Raw genomic sequence first — 20,151 nt, 5'->3', positions numbered from 1 at the left:
GGAACTAACTGCTACCATTTAAATTTGGGTCGACATGTAAGGTACAACAAGAGTTACTTTGTATTCTTCTGTAACCTGCTGGAGTAGTTAGAAATGTGAAACATTGTAGGAGGTTGAATAAAAGAAGTATATGAAGTGGTATTCTCAGAAGAAAAGAGATTCAGATTTTATTTCCCCATAGTATTTAGCATAGAAATGCAAATCTCCCATTATCCTGTCAGCTTTAGCAATATTTTTTGCAGGGTAATAACTACTCTGGGTTTATTTGCAAGACTTACCGTATATACTTGAGTATAAGCCGACTCGAGTATAAGCCGAGACCCCCCAATTTCACCCTCAAAAACTGGGAAAAGTTGTTGACTCGAGTATAAGCCGATGCGCCGTTTTGCAAGCCTCCGCCACCGGCGGAGGCTGGATCCGCGCTCTGCAAGCCTCTGCCGCCAGCAGAGGCTCGATCCGCCATTTTGCAAGCCTGAATACACAGGAATACCCTGTGTGGCCGCGGCTCTCGGGGAAGCCCTGGCTGTCCGCTTCCTCGTTCCACGCTGCCATTCGGGGCCCGCGCGTTCCCCGGGCAAATCGCGGCGCCCAGCAGGCGAGGAAACACGCCCGCTCCAGTCGCCCCCCCCTTCCCTCAGGAGACGCGAAGCAAGTGACCGCCCGGAGCTTACCGAGGACTTGCGCGCGGCCGAGGCTTCGGTGCTTCCAGGATCGCGCGCACCTCTCCCAAGCCGCCGCCGTCCGGAGACCTGCCGAAGTTTGGGGAGGTTTGGGGAGGTGCGCGCGCACCTCCCCAAACCTCCCCAAACGTCGGCAGGTCTCCGGACCTCCGCGCCCTGCCTGCCTGCTTCTTTCCGCTGCGGAAAGAAGCAGGCAGGCAGGGCGCGGAGGAACGGAGACCTGCCGACGTTTGGGGAGGTTTGGGCGCCTCCCCAAACCTCCCCAAACGTCGGCAGGTCTCCGTTCCTCCGCGCAGACCTGCCGAAGTTTGGGGAGGTTTGGGCGCCTCCCCAAACCTCCCCAAACGTCGGCAGGTCTCCGTTCCTCCTGCCGACGTTTGGGGAGGTTTGGGCGCCTCCCCAAACCTCCCCAGGTCTCCGTTCCTCCGCGCAGACCTGCCGACGTTTGGGGAGGTTTGGGCGCCTCCCCAAACGTCGGCAGGTCTGCGCGACGTTTGGGGAGGTTTGGGGAGGCGCCCAAACCTCCCCAAACGTCGGCAGGTCTGCGCGGAGGAACGGAGACCTGGGGAGGTTTGGGGAGGCGCCCAAACCTCCCCAAACGTCGGCAGGAGGAACGGAGACCTGCCGACGTTTGGGGAGGTTTGGGGAGGCGCCCAAACCTCCCCAAACGTCGGCAGGTCTGCGCGGAGGAACGGAGACCTGGGGAGGTTTGGGGAGGCGCCCAAACCTCCCCAAACGTCGGCAGGTCTGCGCGGAGGAACGGAGACCTGGGGAGGTTTGGGGAGGCGCCCAAACCTCCCCAAACGTCAGCAGGAGGAACGGAGACCTGCCGACGTTTGGGGAGGTTTGGGGAGGCGCCCAAACCTCCCCAAACGTCGGCAGGAGGAACGGAGACCTGCCGACGTTTGGGGAGGTTTGGGGAGGCGCCCAAACCTCCCCAAACGTCGGCAGGAGGAACGGAGACCTGCCGACGTTTGGGGAGGTTTGGGGAGGCGCCCAAACCTCCCCAAACGTCGGCAGGTCTCCGTTCCTCCGCGCCCTGCCTGCCTGCTTCTTTCCACTGCGGAAAGAAGCAGGCAGGCAGGGCGCGGAGGAACGGAGACCTGCCGACGTTTGGGGAGGTGCGCGCGCACCTCCCCAAACCTCCCCAAACTTCGGCAGGTCTCGGACGACGGTGGCTTGGGAGAGGTGCGCGCGATCCCGGAAGCACCAAAGCCTCGGCCGCGCACAAGTCCTCGGTAAGTTTTTTTGTTGACTGGAGTATAAGCCGAAGTGGAATTTTTCAGCCCAAAAAGTGGGCTGAAAAATTCGGCTTATACTCAAGTATATACGGTAGTTACATTGTTTCCAATACTTGCTCCACTTGTAATGGAACTTCCATATTCTTCATTATTTTCCAAATTGTAAATGTTCTTGGTTCTATTTGCAATGTAGATGTCAACTTATTGGCATATTTAAATTCAAGGGCTGGAAGAAAACATCAAAATGAGTGTGCTTATGGATTGAAGAACAGAAGTAAATATAAAATATAAGAAACAATATAAGATAGCACTATTTTAAAATAATGTAGCATTATGAACTTCATTCTTGGCTGCAAAACAAATGATTTTCTAGATAAAATGCCAATTTATTTTATGCTCAACTTTGCAAAAAAATAAAACCAACTAAAGTTGCTTTTTTAAAATAGGCTTTTTTCTTTGTACTTTGTAGGTTTACATAGTGAGAAGATGCTTTACCAATAATGTTTTTTGATATCTTGGAATTCAGCTTTTAAAATTTATAATTTTCTTTCTTACCTCTTTATATCTGCTCCCTCTCCATGGCTTTTGTAAAACCACAGATTCACATTAACATCAAATTGCTATTTTCTTTGAAGAAAATATTAAGACTGGGAAATAATGCAACAAAAGGCCTTCATGAATAATTTACCTAAATCTGGAACAAAATTCACCTATTTGAATTTTAAAATATTTGTAAGATTTAGTTAAGATTCATGAATATGGTTGAAAAAACCATGGATTAAATACGATCTATTTTGAGAGGACATAAAAATTGTTATGTGATATATATATAACATACCGTAACTTGCCAATCAAATGTGATGATCTATTTTGAGAAGACATACTCTTATCTAAAAGAAGCTTATATAATTTGCACAAACCCATCTATTACCTGTTTCCTGTCAAAGGAATAAGAAGAAAACAGTAGCATAATGAGTATGATAGCCTGAGTGGGAAACCCAGAATAGATAAAATGTTTCAGTGTTCAGTATGATGTATACTTATTTAATTAATATAATTTGTATGTACTTTTTACTTTCACAGGAAATTTCAAAAGTTTATGATAAAAGCATTTGAAATTCAATAAATTCCTGGAAACAAACAAACAAATAAATATTGGTATTTTATATCACCAGGGAGAACTGACCATCTTAATAGTTAGAGGAATGCCAAGCTAGATGTATATGACTCCAGTTGTTGGTAGAAATGCTTTGTTTCTGAGGCCTGCCTGATCTTAGTACAACATTGTGATGTGGGTGGACACCATGAAGTTTTGTTTATTGACATACAGCTATTCATTTCCTTTTTAACTAAGCTATATTAATGGGCGATAAACAGTCTAAAGCATACTTTTTAAGGAGAAAAATAGTTATTAAGTTGGAAGATTTGAGTGCAAGACTTGTTTGACAAATCCAGTATTTGATTATGTGGATGTTATCCATTCAGTCGTTTCCGACTTCTGGTGATTCTATGGGCCAGGTCTCTCCACATCTGATTTTGCACTGCTTTTTTGAGTTTTTCCATACACTGGCTGCTATCAGCTTTGATGGTGTCCAGCCACTGTGTTCATCCAATATTTAAATGATAGTATTCAGTGGCAATGCTGTATCCTAATTTTCTAATAGAAATACAGTATATGATAAATGAACTGTCGACTCTATCAACTCTACTAAAATAGCTACAGTGATTTAGCAGTGTGAATTAGCATAGTGAACAGTTGGTTTTTCTTTTTAAAACAAACACACCAGGATTCTGAGCATCTAGCAGTTATCCATATTCCTGTGGCCTCAAGTTATTATCTGGATACATTTTCACATCTGTTTTAAAGTGTTTTAGAATGGATGTTGCCTCTCATTCCTAGTTAAACTGTAAATACTATACAGTAGTGTCGAACCCTGTCTAATCCAGGTGGTTGATGATTAGGATTGGGAGGGGTCTTGTAATAACCACTGTCATACTTGCATAATTTAGGACAATTTTGATAGTTCTTTGGTGTATTTTATTTCTCTTGTTTTTCTTTGCATCAATAGCATATATTTTCCAAAATACAAAGTGTAGTGTCAGTAGCTCTTTTTATTGGTGGATATTGCCTGCAAACAACCCTTCTGGTTCACAAAATGATTAAGCATAATTCCTTCTGGTAGCTTATGTTTAGTTCTACACTAAACGTGGGTATACATAGTTTTGACTAAGTCGGAAGAGGAGTCTTTACATGATATACCTAACCATGGAACATGATTTCTAAGAAATGCCATTCTGGTTGCTTGTAGGATAAGCCAGTTATATACTAGAAATATGTGCTGTCTTTAAACTGAAGATGTTTATGTATGTGTATGGCTTAGATGACAAACTCATAGTTAACCGTGTTTTCCAAGGTGCAATGGCTTGTTCAACAAACTATTGAGTGCCATTCTGTCTAAATCAAACTGTGTTTTTCATTTTTTGTGAATGAAGGCAGTGTCTAAAAATTCAGTGTAAGCAGAACGAGCCTCAAATCTCATTTCTCCAAGCTAATCAACACCCTCAGAGGTTTCTGATCTCCACCACTGAAAGCCATTAAGATACAATTATTAAAATATTGGACTGGAATTGGAGGTGACCCAGTTCAGTTCTTCATGGCTTGGATGACTTAGGACAGTTTTAGCCTAATCTATTTTTGTTTTAGTTTTGAGGATAAAATTGGTATGGTGATGAAAATAAGGTATATATATATTGCCTTGAGCTATTGCAGAAAAACAGAATAATAAAACTGAATTCTAGAATGTAGATATCTGTAGTACTCAGCAGTGTCTCAATTAGAAGATTAATACTGAACTTTGGCTTGGTAACATTTAAATTATTTTTGTATTTTTATTCTCCCATTGTTGGACACAACCTTCAGTAAAGAAATTGCATTGGTCTGATGAGAGTGGCCTTTGCTTCTGAGTGTTATTTTTTTTAAAAGTAGAATTCAGTAGGGGTTTCAAAAGTAATCTTTTATTTATTTCAGTTTATGTAGCCGTAAATACTATTAAAATGTGTTTGAGAAGACAGTTAAAATTTAAAGCTAAAGTATATACACCTATTTTAGTATAATTACATATTAAAAACAGTGATCCCCTCTTCTTCAGAATCCGTCAGAATCAGCTTATAGGAGTCAGATAACTGGTTCCTAGGAAGGCAAGAAAGCTATTTTCAGAAACATCCAACAATAACATTTTAAAACCCAGTTACTTGAACTTCCTATTCTTCACTCCTCCCCAAGGATAATCAGTGGAATAAATTCATTACCACAGATTCTCATGGGGTTTCTACAAGTCTTATGACTTAAAGAAGATATTTTTAGATTCATGTACAATGTTTAAATTAATTATTTGAAATACATTTCCCAAATATATGCCATATATTTCCAGGACAGGTATGCTTGCTAATTAGTTGCTAGAAAACAGAAATATTTGGGAAACTTGAAAGAACAGGTTAGGGATAGACTGTCCTGAAGAAAAAAATCATTGTGTGGTTGCTAGAACTTGAAAATGATTTGATGGCACATAATAAAAACAAAATAACATCAAGGATTCTATATGGTATGACCTCAAACCTTTGATCCTATATAGTTCACATTCTCTTGCATATCATAATTACATTTGTTAGTGGAAAAAGAGCAACCGAGAAATTTTTTTTCTTACATTTTGTACATCTAGACAAAGTAAAAGCTAGATTCAAAGAAATATGAAATTTCTTTCATGGAATCAAGAGAGATTGAAGGTTCTCCCCACACCCCCATTCTTACCCTGCAATTTCAATTTAAGTATAGGATTGCCTATAACTTTTTAAGAAACCTTTGTGGGGTCCATTTAAAAAATAACTTAATTTTAAATTTTATTTGAAGTTAAGATATATTCTCAGCAGGTGCTTAAAATATTGATTTTGTGGAATCAAATTATTTTTTTAAATTGACTTAACCACTGTTTGAAACAGGAAAACCTTAGCTGGATACTTGTTAAGCTGACCATTCCATAGTCATAGTTTCTTATTTGTCAGTGAACTAAAATGATCAACTGATTTGCAGGAGAAAGAACAATTTGTGGGAAAAGCATTGGATGGTGTAAACATTATTGGTCTGAGGTTCAATTTGACTTGGTCTATCTTGATGCAGCAGCACAAGCCAATGAGGAAGCAGTCACAGTTCGGCGTGAACGCAGCACATTTAGGCGTCAGGCAGTACGGCGCCGTCACAATGCAGGGAGTAACCCTACCCCTCCTTCATTGCTCATCGGCTCTCCCCTCAGGTATGGTATTTGTGTTCCACCGTATCTAACATGCATGCAGCTGATCACTGCTCCCAACTCCCAATGGTGTTGTAGGCATGCTTTGTTCTGCCTTCTCTCCTTACCCCCACCAATCAAACTCCTTAAGCTGTTACTGCATGCATTTGTGATACTTTTTCAATTGTGCATGTGTACACTAGGGTGTTCATTATTTCATCCATCTTTTCAAAATGATTAGTCTACTGAAAGTCATCTAAGACAGCTAACAAACTGATCTAAAATTAGCTCTTTCATTTAAGTTTCTAATTTTCCCCCAATGTATTATTTTTTCAACATATATTCAATGTAGAAATTGCTTTAAATAATTCATGAGTTATCAGGGCAGAAAAAACAAAACATATTAAAGTAGTCTAATATTTTTGGAGACATTATAAGATATTCACCTCCATCTAGCCTTTAAATGTAAATCATATAATTTTAAAAAAACTTAAGTCCATGTTTCTGCTTTAAAACCTGTTAGCTATTATATTTAATAAGCAATTTAATAAATAATAAATCTCAGACTTAATTGTAGTATAGATTTCATAAAAATATTTTCTATTGTAAAATCTGAAATAAGTATTAGTTGTAATTGTGCAGCACTGCTGTAACTTCAATGTTTGTATATCACATATACAGATTTTCTCTTGTATATGCTATTGAATACACATAAAAACAATGTCAAGAGAAAAAAAATACTGGTGCCATGTTGGAAAAATATTCAAATTCTAAAGCATCATGTGAGGTGCTTGGGATTTTTATAAATAGATCTATTTTCCAGTTTGGAAACCAGTTTGTTAGATTGGATGCCTATAGATAACCAGAGCATTCCGCACTTAACAGTTTCTTCTGGACATCCCTTTTAAGTTATTTGTGCGGATTGAGTGGCTCTCTGAACTATGTGTAATAGGCTGGCAATCAAATGGTGGAATCGGGAAAATTCAGTAATGCTATTCTGTTCTTGTAAAACATAAACATAGAATTTGGGGGGATTGAGAACTGCATGTCAAATCTGTAGATTATATAGTTGGAACCAGGGGGAATTGGGCATGATCAAAATAGAACACTGACATATCTAACAGTGTTAAATCTTTCTTATACTCCCATCAACTTCATGTTGTAAATTTATTTGCCTCTTTGTACTTTCCCACTTCGTCTTCCAAATTTATTTTTAACAAATTATGGAAAATTAGAGGCATCTAAAGAAGGAGTAGGGGAACCTATACAGAATGCTTTAGGAAGAAATTACATATGGTTCCAACACAATATAATATATATCTCAGGATAGATTTATGGAGTCCTTGGTGCTCTCTGAGTTTGGTTGTTTGTTTGCAGAGATTTCATTACTTGATTAAGTAGCACCATCAGTACTAGTGAATATGGGGTTTGCCTCCTGTTTATATATAGTAGCTTCCCTGCCAGTGTGATGGGGATGTGGTTTTCTCCTTGGTAGTTTTTTGATTAGGGTATTGTTTTCTGCTTAATTGTTTTCCTGATGTTAATTCCTGCTTATCTGGATGTTTTTGCTACAAAGAATATGTTTTGATCTTTTTTGTTTACTTCTTAGCTTTTTTTTGTCTCTCTTGAATGGTATGTAATTGTGTTTTGTCTCTATGTGTCTGTTGATAGCTGATTTGTCAGAATGCCAAATTTCAAGGAATTCCTTAGTGTTGTTGAATTTGGCTTGGTATAGAATGCTCACAGTTTCCCAACTGAAAGTAGGATTAATACTGTCTGTTAGTTTAATTATGAGATTAAGTTTTCATTTTGCCTTCTGATTGCTAGTTGGTGCACTCTCCTAATCTTCTGCCTGTCTTGTTATAGTCCTTGTACTGTATGTTGTAGATTGCTTCTGTTTTTTTCTTCTTGGACTAATGTGTCTTTTGGTTTATTTAAGATGGGGGGGGTTGGTTTGTGTGCTATGGTGATATCGTGTAGGTCCAGAACTAGGAAAAGAATCCACCACTTTCAGGTTTTATAGCAGAGACAGTATCTAGAAACTAGCACTTCAACACATACAATCAAAAGTATGGATGCAGTATGTAGACGACACCTTTGTCATAATAAAAAAGGAACAACTAGAAGACACATGAAACAAACAACATCTTCAAAGGAATAAAATTCCACAAGGGAAGAAGAAAACAACACACTATATAGTGTGGATATCATCAGCAGCAGAGGAAATGATGGCAAATTAGAAATACAACTTTTATCAAAAAACAACCCACACTAATCATTAACAAAGTACCGTATATACTTGAGTATAAGCCGACTCGAGTATAAGCCGAGACCCCCAATTTTACCCCCCAAAACTGGAAAAAGTTATTGACTCGAGTATAAGCCGAGGCTGGGAAATGCAGCAGCTGGAGGCTGGATCCCCCGAAAGACGTCTCTGCTGAGATGAGAGAACGGGGTGGCAAGCCGCCGAGAGAATGGGGCGGTGGAGTGCTCCGCCGAGAGAATGGGGCGGCTTGCTGTTCTCTCGGTGCAGCACGGCAGAGGCTGGATCTCGCGAAAGAAGTCTCCGCTGAGCGAGAGAATGAGGCGTCTCAGCGCCCATTTTCTCGGCGAAGACTTCTTTCGGGGGATGCAGCTTCTGCCGCCCCTTTCTCTCAGCTGCCCAGTGGAACAGCTTGCCACCAGAAATCAAGAGTGCTCCATCACTGGAGGTTTTTAAGAAGAGACTGGACATTCACCTGTCTGAGATGGTATCGGTCAGTGGTGGCAAAACTTTTAGAGACCGAGTGCCCAAACCGCAAGCCAAAACCCACTTGTTTATCACAAAGTGCCAAGGCAGCATCGGCATTCTGGTGCCCTCGGGGGAGGGGACAGGGAGGCGCCTCTGAGTGCCGCCTCTGGCACGAAAAAAAAGGGGGAGCAAAAAATGGGCCACCGTACCGCAAGGCACAAAAACGCCAACCGCCGCGCCGTAGGGTGCAGATACAAGGCACCGCACCACGTGAGAACGGGGCTGGGCTAGTGAGTATCACGCAGGCACTAGCCCCGCCCCCTTTGCAGCATGTGCCTGCTCGTGGCCCCGTGCACGCATGCACGCATGTAAAATGCTTCCCCCTCCCTTTTCTTCCAGTCCACCAACCGACAAGGACCTGCTGCTGGCAGCGGTGGTGGCGCATGTGCCAACAGAGAGGGCTCTGAGTGCCACCTCTGGCAGGCGTGCCATAGGTTCACCACCACTGGTATAGGTCCTCCTGCTTGAGCAAGGGGCTGGACTAGAAGACCTCCAAGGTCCCTTCCAGCTCTATTCTATTCTATTCTATTCTATTCTATTCTATTCTATTCTATTCTATTCTATTCTATTCACTTTCTATGTTTCTATTCTATTCTATTCTATTCCATTCACTTTCTATATTTCTATTCTATTCTATTCTATTCTATTCTATTCTATTCTATTCTATTCTATTCTATTCTATTCTATTCTTATTACCATTCTCTATTCTATTCTATTCTATTCTATTCTATTCTATTCTATTCTATTCTATTCTATTCTATTCTATTCTATTCACTTTCTATATTTCTATTCTATTCTATTCTATTCTATTCTATTCTATTCTATTCTATTCTATTCTATTCCATTCACTTTCTATATTTCTATTCTATTCTATTCTATTGTATTCTATTCTATTCTATTCTATTCTATTCTATTCTATTCTATTCTATTCTATTCTATTCTATTCTATTCTATTCACTTTCTATATTTCTATTCTATTCTATTCTATTCTATTCTATTCTATTCTATTCTATTCTATTCTATTCTATTCTATTCTATTCTATTCCATTCACTTTCTATATTTCTATTCTATTCTATTCTATTGTATTCTATTCTATTCTATTCTATTCTATTCTATTCTATTCTATTCTATTCTATTCTATTCTTATTACCATTTTCTATTCTATTCTATTCTATTCTATTCTATTCTATTCTATTCTATTCTATTAACTTTCTATATTTCTATTCTATTCTATTCTATTCCATTCACTTTCTATATTTCTATTCTATTCTATTCTGTTCTGTTCTGTTCTGTTCTGTTCTACGTTCTGTTCCAATCCATTCCATATTTTCTATTCCATTCTGTTCCACTGTCCGAGCCCATCGGAGGCAACCCAGTCAGCCCACACAGGAGTTACACTAAGGCTACGCAGCCTCTCCTCTCAACCTGAACCCCTCCTTACCTTTCCTTTTATCTGCATCCTATTTTTAACTGCCGGCTCTGCCCAGCCCTATGGCAGGGCAAGATCTGCAAGATCCCCATTTGCATTTGACTTTGCCATCCCATCTGGTTCGAGATAACACACGAGAGAGAGAGAGAGAGAGAGAGAGAGAGAGAGAGAGAGAGAGAGAGAGAGAGAGAGGCACACCTCAGCAAAAAAGAAAGAAAGAAAAAGTAGTAGAAGAGGCAGAGAGCCCCTGTGGGTAGGAGTGAGGATGGGGAGAAACAGCAAGAAGACCGGGTGGGGTGGGGTGGGTTAATCACTAAACCTTCCAGTGTTTAACCAAAGCAGCTTTTGCATTTGTCAAGCTCTGCTAGCAGGGCACTGGACGGGCCTGGCGGAGCTGCTGAAGGTGAATGGGAGAAGGTGAGTCTTCGCCGAGAAAATCTCAGCGCCCATTTTCTCGGCGAAGACTTCTTTCGGGGGATGCAGCTTCTGCCGCCCCTTTCTGTCAGCTGCCCAGTGACAGAGGCTGGATCCCTCGAAACAAGTCTCCGCTGAGACGAGAGAACAAGGCGTTTCTCTCTTCCCCCCCCCGCTTTTGCCGCTTGTGTGTGTGTGTGTGTGTGTGTGACAGAGGCTGGATCCCCCGAAACAAGTCTCCGCTGAGACGAGAGAACAAGGCGTTTCTCTCTCCCCCCCCCGCTTTTGCCGCTTGTGTGTGTGTGTGTGTGTGTGACAGAGGCTGGATCCCCCGAAACAAGTCTCCGCTGAGACGAGAGAACAAGGCGTTTCTCTCTCCCCCCCCCCCGCTTTTGCCGCTTGTGTGTGTGTGTGTGTGTGTGACAGAGGCTGGATCCCCCGAAACAAGTCTCCGCTGAGACGAGAGAACAAGGCGTTTCTCTCTCCCCCCCCCCGCTTTTGCCGCTTGTGTGTGTGTGTGTGTGTGTGTGACAGAGGCTGGATCCCCCGAAACAAGTCTCCGCTGAGACGAGAGAACAAGGCATTTCTCTCCCCCCCCCGCTTTTGCCGCTTTTGTGTGTGTGTGTGTGGGGGGGGGGCAGTCAAGCGTTGTTTCCCTCCTCGTGCCCGTTTCTCAAGAGAAGCCCCCTGATTCAGCAAAATTGTGGGGGGGGAGGGAAAGGAGGGAAGCGCAGAGAGCCAGGCAAATGGGAAGAAGGCTCAGGAGCTTCAGCCTTGCCTCAAGGACAGCGGAGTCCTCTCCGCAGCAGCCGCGTCCCCGCCCCCTTCCAAGCCGATGCCCCCCACTCCTTCCCCAATTCTCCCTTGCCATCAACAAAGCAGCTAGGGAGGCCTGGGGGGCGCAAAGAGATGCACCCCTTCCGCCCCCAAATTCACTCCCCAGCGCGCCTGGAGCTGCCTAAAGCCGGGAGTAAACGGAAGAACTGGAGACGGTTCGCTCCCGCGGCCTCGAAAGCGACCCGCGGAATTCTGCCCCGCCGCCCAAGCTCGTCTGCTCCGTCAGCCCCCACCCCCACCCCTGCGCCCCGCTCTTCTTCTTCTTCTCCCCTCGAACTTGGCAGCGACGCCGGGAAACCCGATGGGGAGTTTGGGGCCAACGTGCCGGGAGACGAGGCTGGGGAGAGAGATGAGGGTTTTTTTTACCTCTCGGGCTGCTGTCCGAGAAATACGGCGGGGCCATCGGAGTCACATTGCCCGAACTGGGCGCTGACAGCAGCGTTCATCCACCCCGTCAGCAGCCATGACTCGGGCACTAAGCGGGGAGCGAAGGGAAGGGACCGGCTTCCTTTCAGCCCCGCTGCGCCAGTGTGCGCGTCGCCAGGCGGCGGAGAGCGGGGGAGGGAAGGCGCCGGGCGGAGCGCTGCCCAAAGGGGAGGGAGGCGGAAAGGCCTGCGAGCGGCGGCTGGCTGTGGTGTTGGGGCGGCGCGGGCGAGGCAGCGGGCGAGCGGGGGGCGAGCGGCGGCTGGCGGTGAGTTGGGGCGAGTTCGGGGCTGCGCGGGCGAGCGAGCGATGGGGCGGAAGCGGCGCCTGGCGGTGAGTTGGGGCGAGTTCGGGGCTGCGCGGGCGAGCGAGCAATGGGGGGCGAGCGGTGGCTGGCGGTGAGTTGGGGCGAGTTCGGGGCTGCGCGGGCGAGTGAGCGATGGGGGGCGAGCGGCGGCTGGCGGTGAGTTGGGGCGAGTTCGGGGCTGCGCGGGCGAGCGAGCAATGGGGGCGAGCGGCGGCTGGCGGTGAGTTGGGGCGAGTTCGGGGCTGCGCGGGCGAGCGAGCGATGGGGGGGAAGCGGCGGCTGGCTGTGGCTTCGGGGCGGCGCTGAGCTGCGCGGCCGCCCTCCCGCCCTGCCTGCCCCCTGGCCTTCGCCCCGCAAGCCCCCCCGACTTGCCCGGAGGAAGTGGCGGCGGCGCGGCGCTGCGGGCCGGGAGGGGAGGGGGCGCAGCGGGGGCTGCCCCTCCTGCCGAGGAGCCGAGCCCGGCGGCATGTGTGTGTGTGTGTGTGTGTGTGTGTGTGTGTCAGACCCGCAGGAATGGCTAGTAAAGGTGGCGGCAGTCCGGCATTTGCGTTTCTCTGTGTGTCAAGCCCCGTGGGCTCGACACACAGGAAGGGGGGGAATGCCGGAATGCCGCTTCCCTACCAGCCATTCCCGTGGGTCTGACACACACACGCACGCACGAGGGGGAGAAACAACGCTGGACTGCCGCCAGCTCTGCAAGGCTCTGCCGCTCCCTTCTCTCAGCAGCCTGTTCCGAACGAAGGGACAGTTCTTTTTTTTTGTTGACTGGAGTATAAGCCGAAGTGGAGTTTTTCAGCCCAAAAAGTGGGCTGAAAAATTCGGCTTATACTCAAGTATATACGGTAACAACCCAAACTCCCTAAATACGAGCTGGGTAAGCATATTATTCAGATGAATATAAACACACTGCAGCAATACGCCACTCCAGAAAAAGAAAACCTATGCAACATCATTCAGTGAAATGTATATTTTTTCAACTTTATCAAAAATTCCCTGGCCACTCAACCCGCTGCAGCACAATCAACACAAGTGATGAAAGGGCAACGCTGCAATACATAAAAAAATCTCAGAAGCAACCAACAGATATTTGCAACTACATGGCATCATCATAACACAGAGACCTACTAAAGTCCTCCAAATCATTCTAAACCAAAAGACCCAGTAGTCCCAAGAAGAAAAAATAGGATCTCTATAACATACGGTGCTAGGATTATAACAGTCATTATGTAGGACAGACAGGCAGAAGTCTCGCATCCATGAACACCAACTAGCAGTAAGAAAACTAAATGAAAACTCCTTAGTCTCACACACGTGGACAGACTCAACCATGCTTTCAGCTGGTAAACTATGAGCATCCCAGACCAAGCTAAATCCAGTAATCCTAGCGAATTCCTGGAAACTTGACATTCAGATAAATCAGCCATCAATAGAACATAGAAATAAACCACATTTACACGCCATTCAAGAGACACTTAAAATAAAAACTAAAAAGAAAACAAAAAGGTCAGAACACATTCTTTCCATCAGCCAACACCCATATAAGTAGGGTGCAATGGTTCCGATAGATGAAACCAGTTAAAAGAACTTCAAGGCAAAAAATTCTTCCTTAAAAAACATTTCATTAGGAAACAAAGTATTGGTATTTACATAGTTGAACCCAAGACTGAAATTCCCTCCCCCCAGATACAAAGTAACAAGCTACAGTTCCCACCCCACAGAAGCTGTCAGAAATCACATCCCACAATTAGCGTAAAGCACGGGCTTTTCCCTCCGGCTCTTCAGCCCGCCAAAACCTTATCAACAATATCCTTGAGTTCCCACACTACTGCATTTGTTATGCCTAGATAAACCCTCAAGCATTTACCCCATCCCCTCTTCTACATCCTAAACTCTAAAACAACAGAAAAGGCACTTAGAAGCAAAAGTAAAATGGCTGCTGAATCTCAGTTGTCAGAGTGTGGACATCCATTGTCACAGCGTTGACACAGGGTTTAACTGGACACAAAATCAAGCAGAAAAAAACATATGCAAGCAAACAACCGAGTTTAGAGAACCACCAATAATTCTACCAAGGGTTCCCATGCCAAAATGAGGTTCCCTTGCCATCATCATTTTTCCTCTGCACTTGAGAATTTTATGAAATGCATCAATGGCCTGATTAAAAATCAGTTATGATACTTTAATAAGATACTGAAATAAAACCAATAACAGGAGCCTTGGTGGCGCAGTGGGCTAATGGCTCCTTAAGTAACACCAGCTGCCTGCAATTAGTGCAGGTTCGCATCCCACCAGGCTCAAGGTTGACTCAGCCTTCCATCCTTCCGAGGTAGGTAAAATGAGGACCCAGATTGTTGGGGGCAATAAGCTGACTTTGTAATAATGCCGCTTGGGGGGCCCCAAAAGCCCTAATAAGCAGGCATATACATAGAATGAAGGCTATTGCTAAGCACATTGGTTTGTGCTTAAATTGTAAGCCGCCCTGAGTCTTGATATAAATGGGATTAAAATTAAAAAATTAAAAATTAAACATGCAATAATAGTATAAATGTAACAGTACACAAAATGTTTTAGAACAGAACTGTATAATGCAATCCAAAATAAAAAATGCACAATTGTGCATAAAATAAGAATGCTTGTCATTTTACAATGTAAAGTGAGTATGCAAATATATTTTGCATAAGCATCAATAGCCTGTGAATGAATTTCATGTTCCACAAATGATCTGTATGTTGACTAATAGTCATTAGTTGAATAGTATTGGTAAATTTCCTCCTTTAAGATTAAGTCCTTATTAAATACTTAATAATTAATAAAATTGGAATAATTTCTCATATGGAAGTACAGAAGAGAACAACAAATTTATTAGTTCCTAAATCTGTCATTTAATCTTGATTATTCAGAACTGTCTTGAAAGCAATCCAAACTGGATATGAAGTCATAGATAATTCAGTGAATATCGATGAAGCATTCTAAAAATTTTTTTGTCAATATTAGGAACATATTTTGTATTTTTATATTTTAATATTATACTGTTTAACCTCAACACCCGATGCTCTAAAAGAGGAAAAAAAGAAGAAGATATGTTTAAGTGATTGTCCAGAGAGCTCTAGTTATTGGGTGGCGTGACAGTATAATTAAATGAAATATTCTGGGTAAAATTAGTACTGTTAAAATTCTAATGAAAGTAAATGTTTTACATTTTTTATTCTGAAGAGTATAGAACTAGTCCTATTTTCCATGCTGCTTTGTGTGTAAGTGGAATAAAATTATACCACTATGTCCTCCTTTCGCCTATATAATCTTGATAAAAAAACTCTTTGGATATATTCATCATGATACAGGTAGTCCTTGACATATGACCACAATTGAGCCCAAAATTTATGTTGCTAAGTGACAAATTTGAGTTTTGCCCCATTTTATGACTTTTCTTGCCACAGTTGTTAAGTGAATCATTACAGTTGTTAAATTAGTAACATGGTTGTTAAGTGAATCTGGCTTCCCCATTGACTTTGCTTCTCAGAAGGTGGCAAAAGGTGATCCCATGATCCTGGGACACTGCAACTGTCATAAATATGAGCCGGTGGTCAAACATCCGAATGTAAATCATGTGACCATGGGGATGGGACAGTGGTCATAAGTGTGAAAAGTGGTCGTAAGTCACTTTATTCAGTGCCGTTGTAACTTCAAATGGTCACTAAATGTTGTAAGTCGAGGACTACCTGTATTCCACTTGCCAATACAAATGCATCTTCTATGGTACCTAACTGATTTTAAATTTCCCAAATTGAAGTAGCCAAAGTAGAAAGTGTTACTTGTACTGGTAGAAGTCCACACAAAACTACTTGCAGAAACCTATGCAGATCATCTTAGGAAAGCCGGGGAAAGGCAGGAAGAGTTACGTAAAGCAAAGCATACTCTTTAAGCCTGTGCAATAGCAAAAACATAAGAGAGGAGCCCAGACTGACTCCCCCCTACTTCACATACGATAAGGGGAAGGGAGGAGAGAATTCAGCCCTTCAAGGTTCTTCTACTGCAGCCTACATAAATATAGTCCCAGTCAGTTTTTTGGAATCTCTTTCCTCATCTGACCTTGATCTGATCTCTACTGCTTCATACAGACCCATAATTTTAATGCGAATCCATTTATGTGGATAGTATTTTCAGCAGTGGGCTGTTCCATCACAAAAACAGTCTACCATATTGAGCTTTGTTAATATGACAAAGGCACATGTTTGATACAGCTTCTGTATCTTTTAGACAACCGTTGAATCCCAAAACAATGAGATCAGTGTTCCATTTTTCCCTCTCTCTTATTGCTAATTTTAATTTAGAACTCACATGGAAGTTACGCTGTTCTTTTAACAATTGGAAGTTATTGACCCCTCATCTTTTAAACATTCCAAACTTTTTTTCTGATACATTAGATTAGAACATTCCTCAATAATAAACTAATGAACTTCCAAATTCAACTGTGTAGTTGATCTTTCATCTGAATGTATATGTATTTTCCCTTTATATCTTATCAAAGAATTGAAATCCAGTTGTAAAATTTAGGAGTCTGGAACAATTTCAATAACAATATTGTCTACAACATAAAATGACTCCATGGCCTATAGGAATTCTCCCAAAAGCCCACCTATGGTATGTGATCTCCTGTACAGTCCTTGAGGCAAATTTGGATTCCCAGCTTAAAGGACAATATAGATACTACAACCTAAATTTAGATGGACTCCTAAATACTTTATCAACTTAGGGGAAAAAATTGTCTGAGCTCATTTTAGCTTGTCTTCTGTAATACAATTGTAACATTCTTTAAACTTTTGTTAACATAAAACTATTTATGAACTCTGTTGTATCTTTATTTGAGGTAGCTAGGCTTTGCTGTTTTTCCCCTTAACCTATGAAACAGAATAAAAACAATTACAGACAACCCCGAAATAAAGAACCAGACACACGGAAAGCTGAATTCATCTAAGGCATATCATTTGTCTGTCAAGCCAAATACTGGCAGTAACTGCTTTAAGTAGGAATTTCCCAGCTCTAACTTGTTGGAATTTAAAATGTCTAGAGTTGCAGTTCAGCATTACTTTTTGTGGGGCATCCAAAGCCCAGCTTATTTACATTTAAAAGGGCATTATCTTATACAAATAGGGAAAAAAAATTGTGGCTACTGCTAAACCATCAAATAACAATGTTTTTATGGACCGTGGAAACTAACACTATTCTTGCTGGCTTGCATGTTGCATGGTGATATTTCTTTTCATGTCCATTGAAAATGCAGAGCTACGTGATACTTTCTGTGGAAATAGTCTTCAACAGCATTTCCTATCCCATTATAATTTCTCATATTTTGTTGAATATATTTTTAGGGCTCTTTTAATAAAGTTCATGTCTGAAACTTGTAGAATAGGTGATTTATTAATTTGTAATTTTTGTGCGAGGGACGCGGTGGCTCAGTGGGTTAGGACGCTGAGCTTGTCGATCGGAAGGTCGGCAGTTTGGCGGGTCGAATCCTGAGTGCCGCGTAGCAGAGTGAGCGCCTGTTACTCGTCCCAGCTTCTGCCCACCTAGCAGTTCGAAAGCATGTAAAAATGCAAGTAGAAAAATAGGGACCACTACGGTGGGAAGGTAACAGCGTTCCGTGCGCCTTTGGCGTCTAGTCATGCCGGCCACATGACCACGGAGATGTCCTCGGACAAGCGCTGGCTCTTCGGCTATGAAACGGAGATGAGCACCGGCCCCTAGAGTCGGAAACGACTAGCACACATGTGCGGGGGAACCTTTACCTTTACCTTACCTAATTTTTGTGCAACAGAATGGAATATCAAAGGCTTGAGAGTAAATGATATTTATTAAAACTAATTCCTGAACACTTCTGCTAAGTAATGTGGCAAAAAAAAGACTAAAATCCATGACTAAGTAGCAGGAAAATTTCCCAAAGACTACCTATCTTCATTTCTTTAAGAGTTATTTCATTTTGATAAATTTTACTTTTGTGTGAAATGTATTTTTTGAAGTTTGATGTTATAATAGACTATTTTGGTATAAAATTTGTGTTTAATTCCCCCCAATGTACATAAACATGTACATTTTTAGAAAGTGATAATGATAAAATATACACTAACATTAAATAACTTTTCCATTCTTGTATTTGCATGTGTAGATATTAACATTATATTGTATAAATTTTTAAAATGTAAAATATTTTTTTAAAAGGAACTAAATAATTCAATTCTATAAGCTTCATATACTCTAAACCACCACATCTGTTTCTGACATGAACTGTTTGCAGTAAAAAAAAGTATACTCTTATTTCTTGGTTAGGACCCAGGTTTTATGAATATGGAGCAATTCAACAAGGCCTTTAAAAATCCAATTATAGTTCTAAAAGTATGGCTATCTGTTTTAAAGGATTGTAATGCAATGTGTTAATCAGTTGTAGATGGTTCTTTAAAATATATTTTTGATGTTCAGTTATTAAATTATTTTACTGAAATATGATAGTAAGATTTTTCTAAGGATTAGAATAATAGTAGATGTAGTACAAATAGGGACGCAGTGGCTCAGTGGGTTAGGACGCTGAGCTTGTCGATCAGAAGGTCGGCAGTTTGGCGGGTCGAATCCCGAGTGCTGCGTAACAGAGTGAGCGCCTGTTACTTGTCCCAGCTTCTGCCAACCTAGCACATAAAAATGCAAGTAGAAAAATAGGGACCACTACGGTGGGAAGGTAATAGTGCTCCGTGCGCCTTTGGCATCTAGTCATGCCGGCCACATGAGCACGGAGACATCCTTGGACAAGCGCTGGCTCTTCGGCTTTGAAACGGAGATGAGCACCGGCCCCTAGAGTCGGAAACAACTAGCACGCATGTGCGGGGGAACCTTTACCTTTACCTTAGATGTAGTACAATTTTAGGAATTATACATACTGAAATTTAACAGTATCTATTGGATGTATTGTATAAGTATTACTGGTTGACAGTTTTGAAGTTAGAACTATTTTTTCATAATTATTCTTAATGTAAAATCTTCTGTAATATTTTCATGGAACAGATCCTTTAAATCTATTACCCAAATGCAAAATTTTTGGACGAACCAGTTAACACATAAAGAAAGCCAACCAAATGTCTCATTTTCTTTTGTAAGGAAAAAAAAATGTGAAAGAGTTCTTCACAAGAATCAGAGAAAAAATTAAAGGTTTAGAAGTCTAAAATGCAGAAATACTGGTCAGATAGTTAGATATATGAACCAAGGAGAATATAAACTATGAAAGAAATCAAGAGAAGACATTATATGTAGTTCAGGGTTGAATTATGGAGCCCTTGGTGATCTCTGACCTTTGTTGTTGTTTTTGCAGACTCTTCACTACCCAGCTAGGTAATATCAGCACTGCTAACACTGATGATGTAACTAGTTGGGTAATTAAATTTATGAAACAAATATGAATAAAACTTTTTATGGATCTCTTAACACTCATTTAAATATTGCTTCAATATTGTGAGCAATGTGAATTTATCAAACTTGATCCTTTTTTCTTAGAATAATTCTTTTCATCTGAAACGTTATTTGGATAAGGAGTGGAATTACACAAGGACATTAAGAAGCTACTATTAATAACTAAGCATTTATGGTTTTATTGTTCCCATCAGTAGATTGCTATTAGTCATATATAATTTTTTTTCTGTTGGAATTAATATTTTTAAGCTAATTGTTTTAAAAATTCAAGATTTCTTTGACGTAATACTATG

General features: G+C 41.9%; 1 protein-coding gene across 1 annotated transcript in view; it reads left to right on the top strand.

Annotated features, from left to right (window-relative positions):
* PCNX1 (pecanex 1) overlaps nt 1-20,151 on the top strand; it is a 117,136-nt gene that overhangs the window by 38,946 nt on the left and 58,039 nt on the right. Inside the window, exon 7 of the mRNA XM_081315689.1 lies at nt 6,096-6,228. Coding sequence (XP_081171815.1) covers nt 6,096-6,228 — 133 coding nt within the window. The remainder of the gene's footprint in view (nt 1-6,095; nt 6,229-20,151) is intronic.

Source organism: Vipera berus (genome assembly GCF_964194415.1).
Source record: "Vipera berus genome assembly, chromosome: 1".
In the NCBI taxonomy this organism is placed as follows: Eukaryota; Metazoa; Chordata; class Lepidosauria; order Squamata; family Viperidae; genus Vipera; species Vipera berus.
The sequence above is the reverse complement of the archived record's forward strand: the minus strand, read 5'-3'. Positions and strand labels throughout refer to the sequence as shown.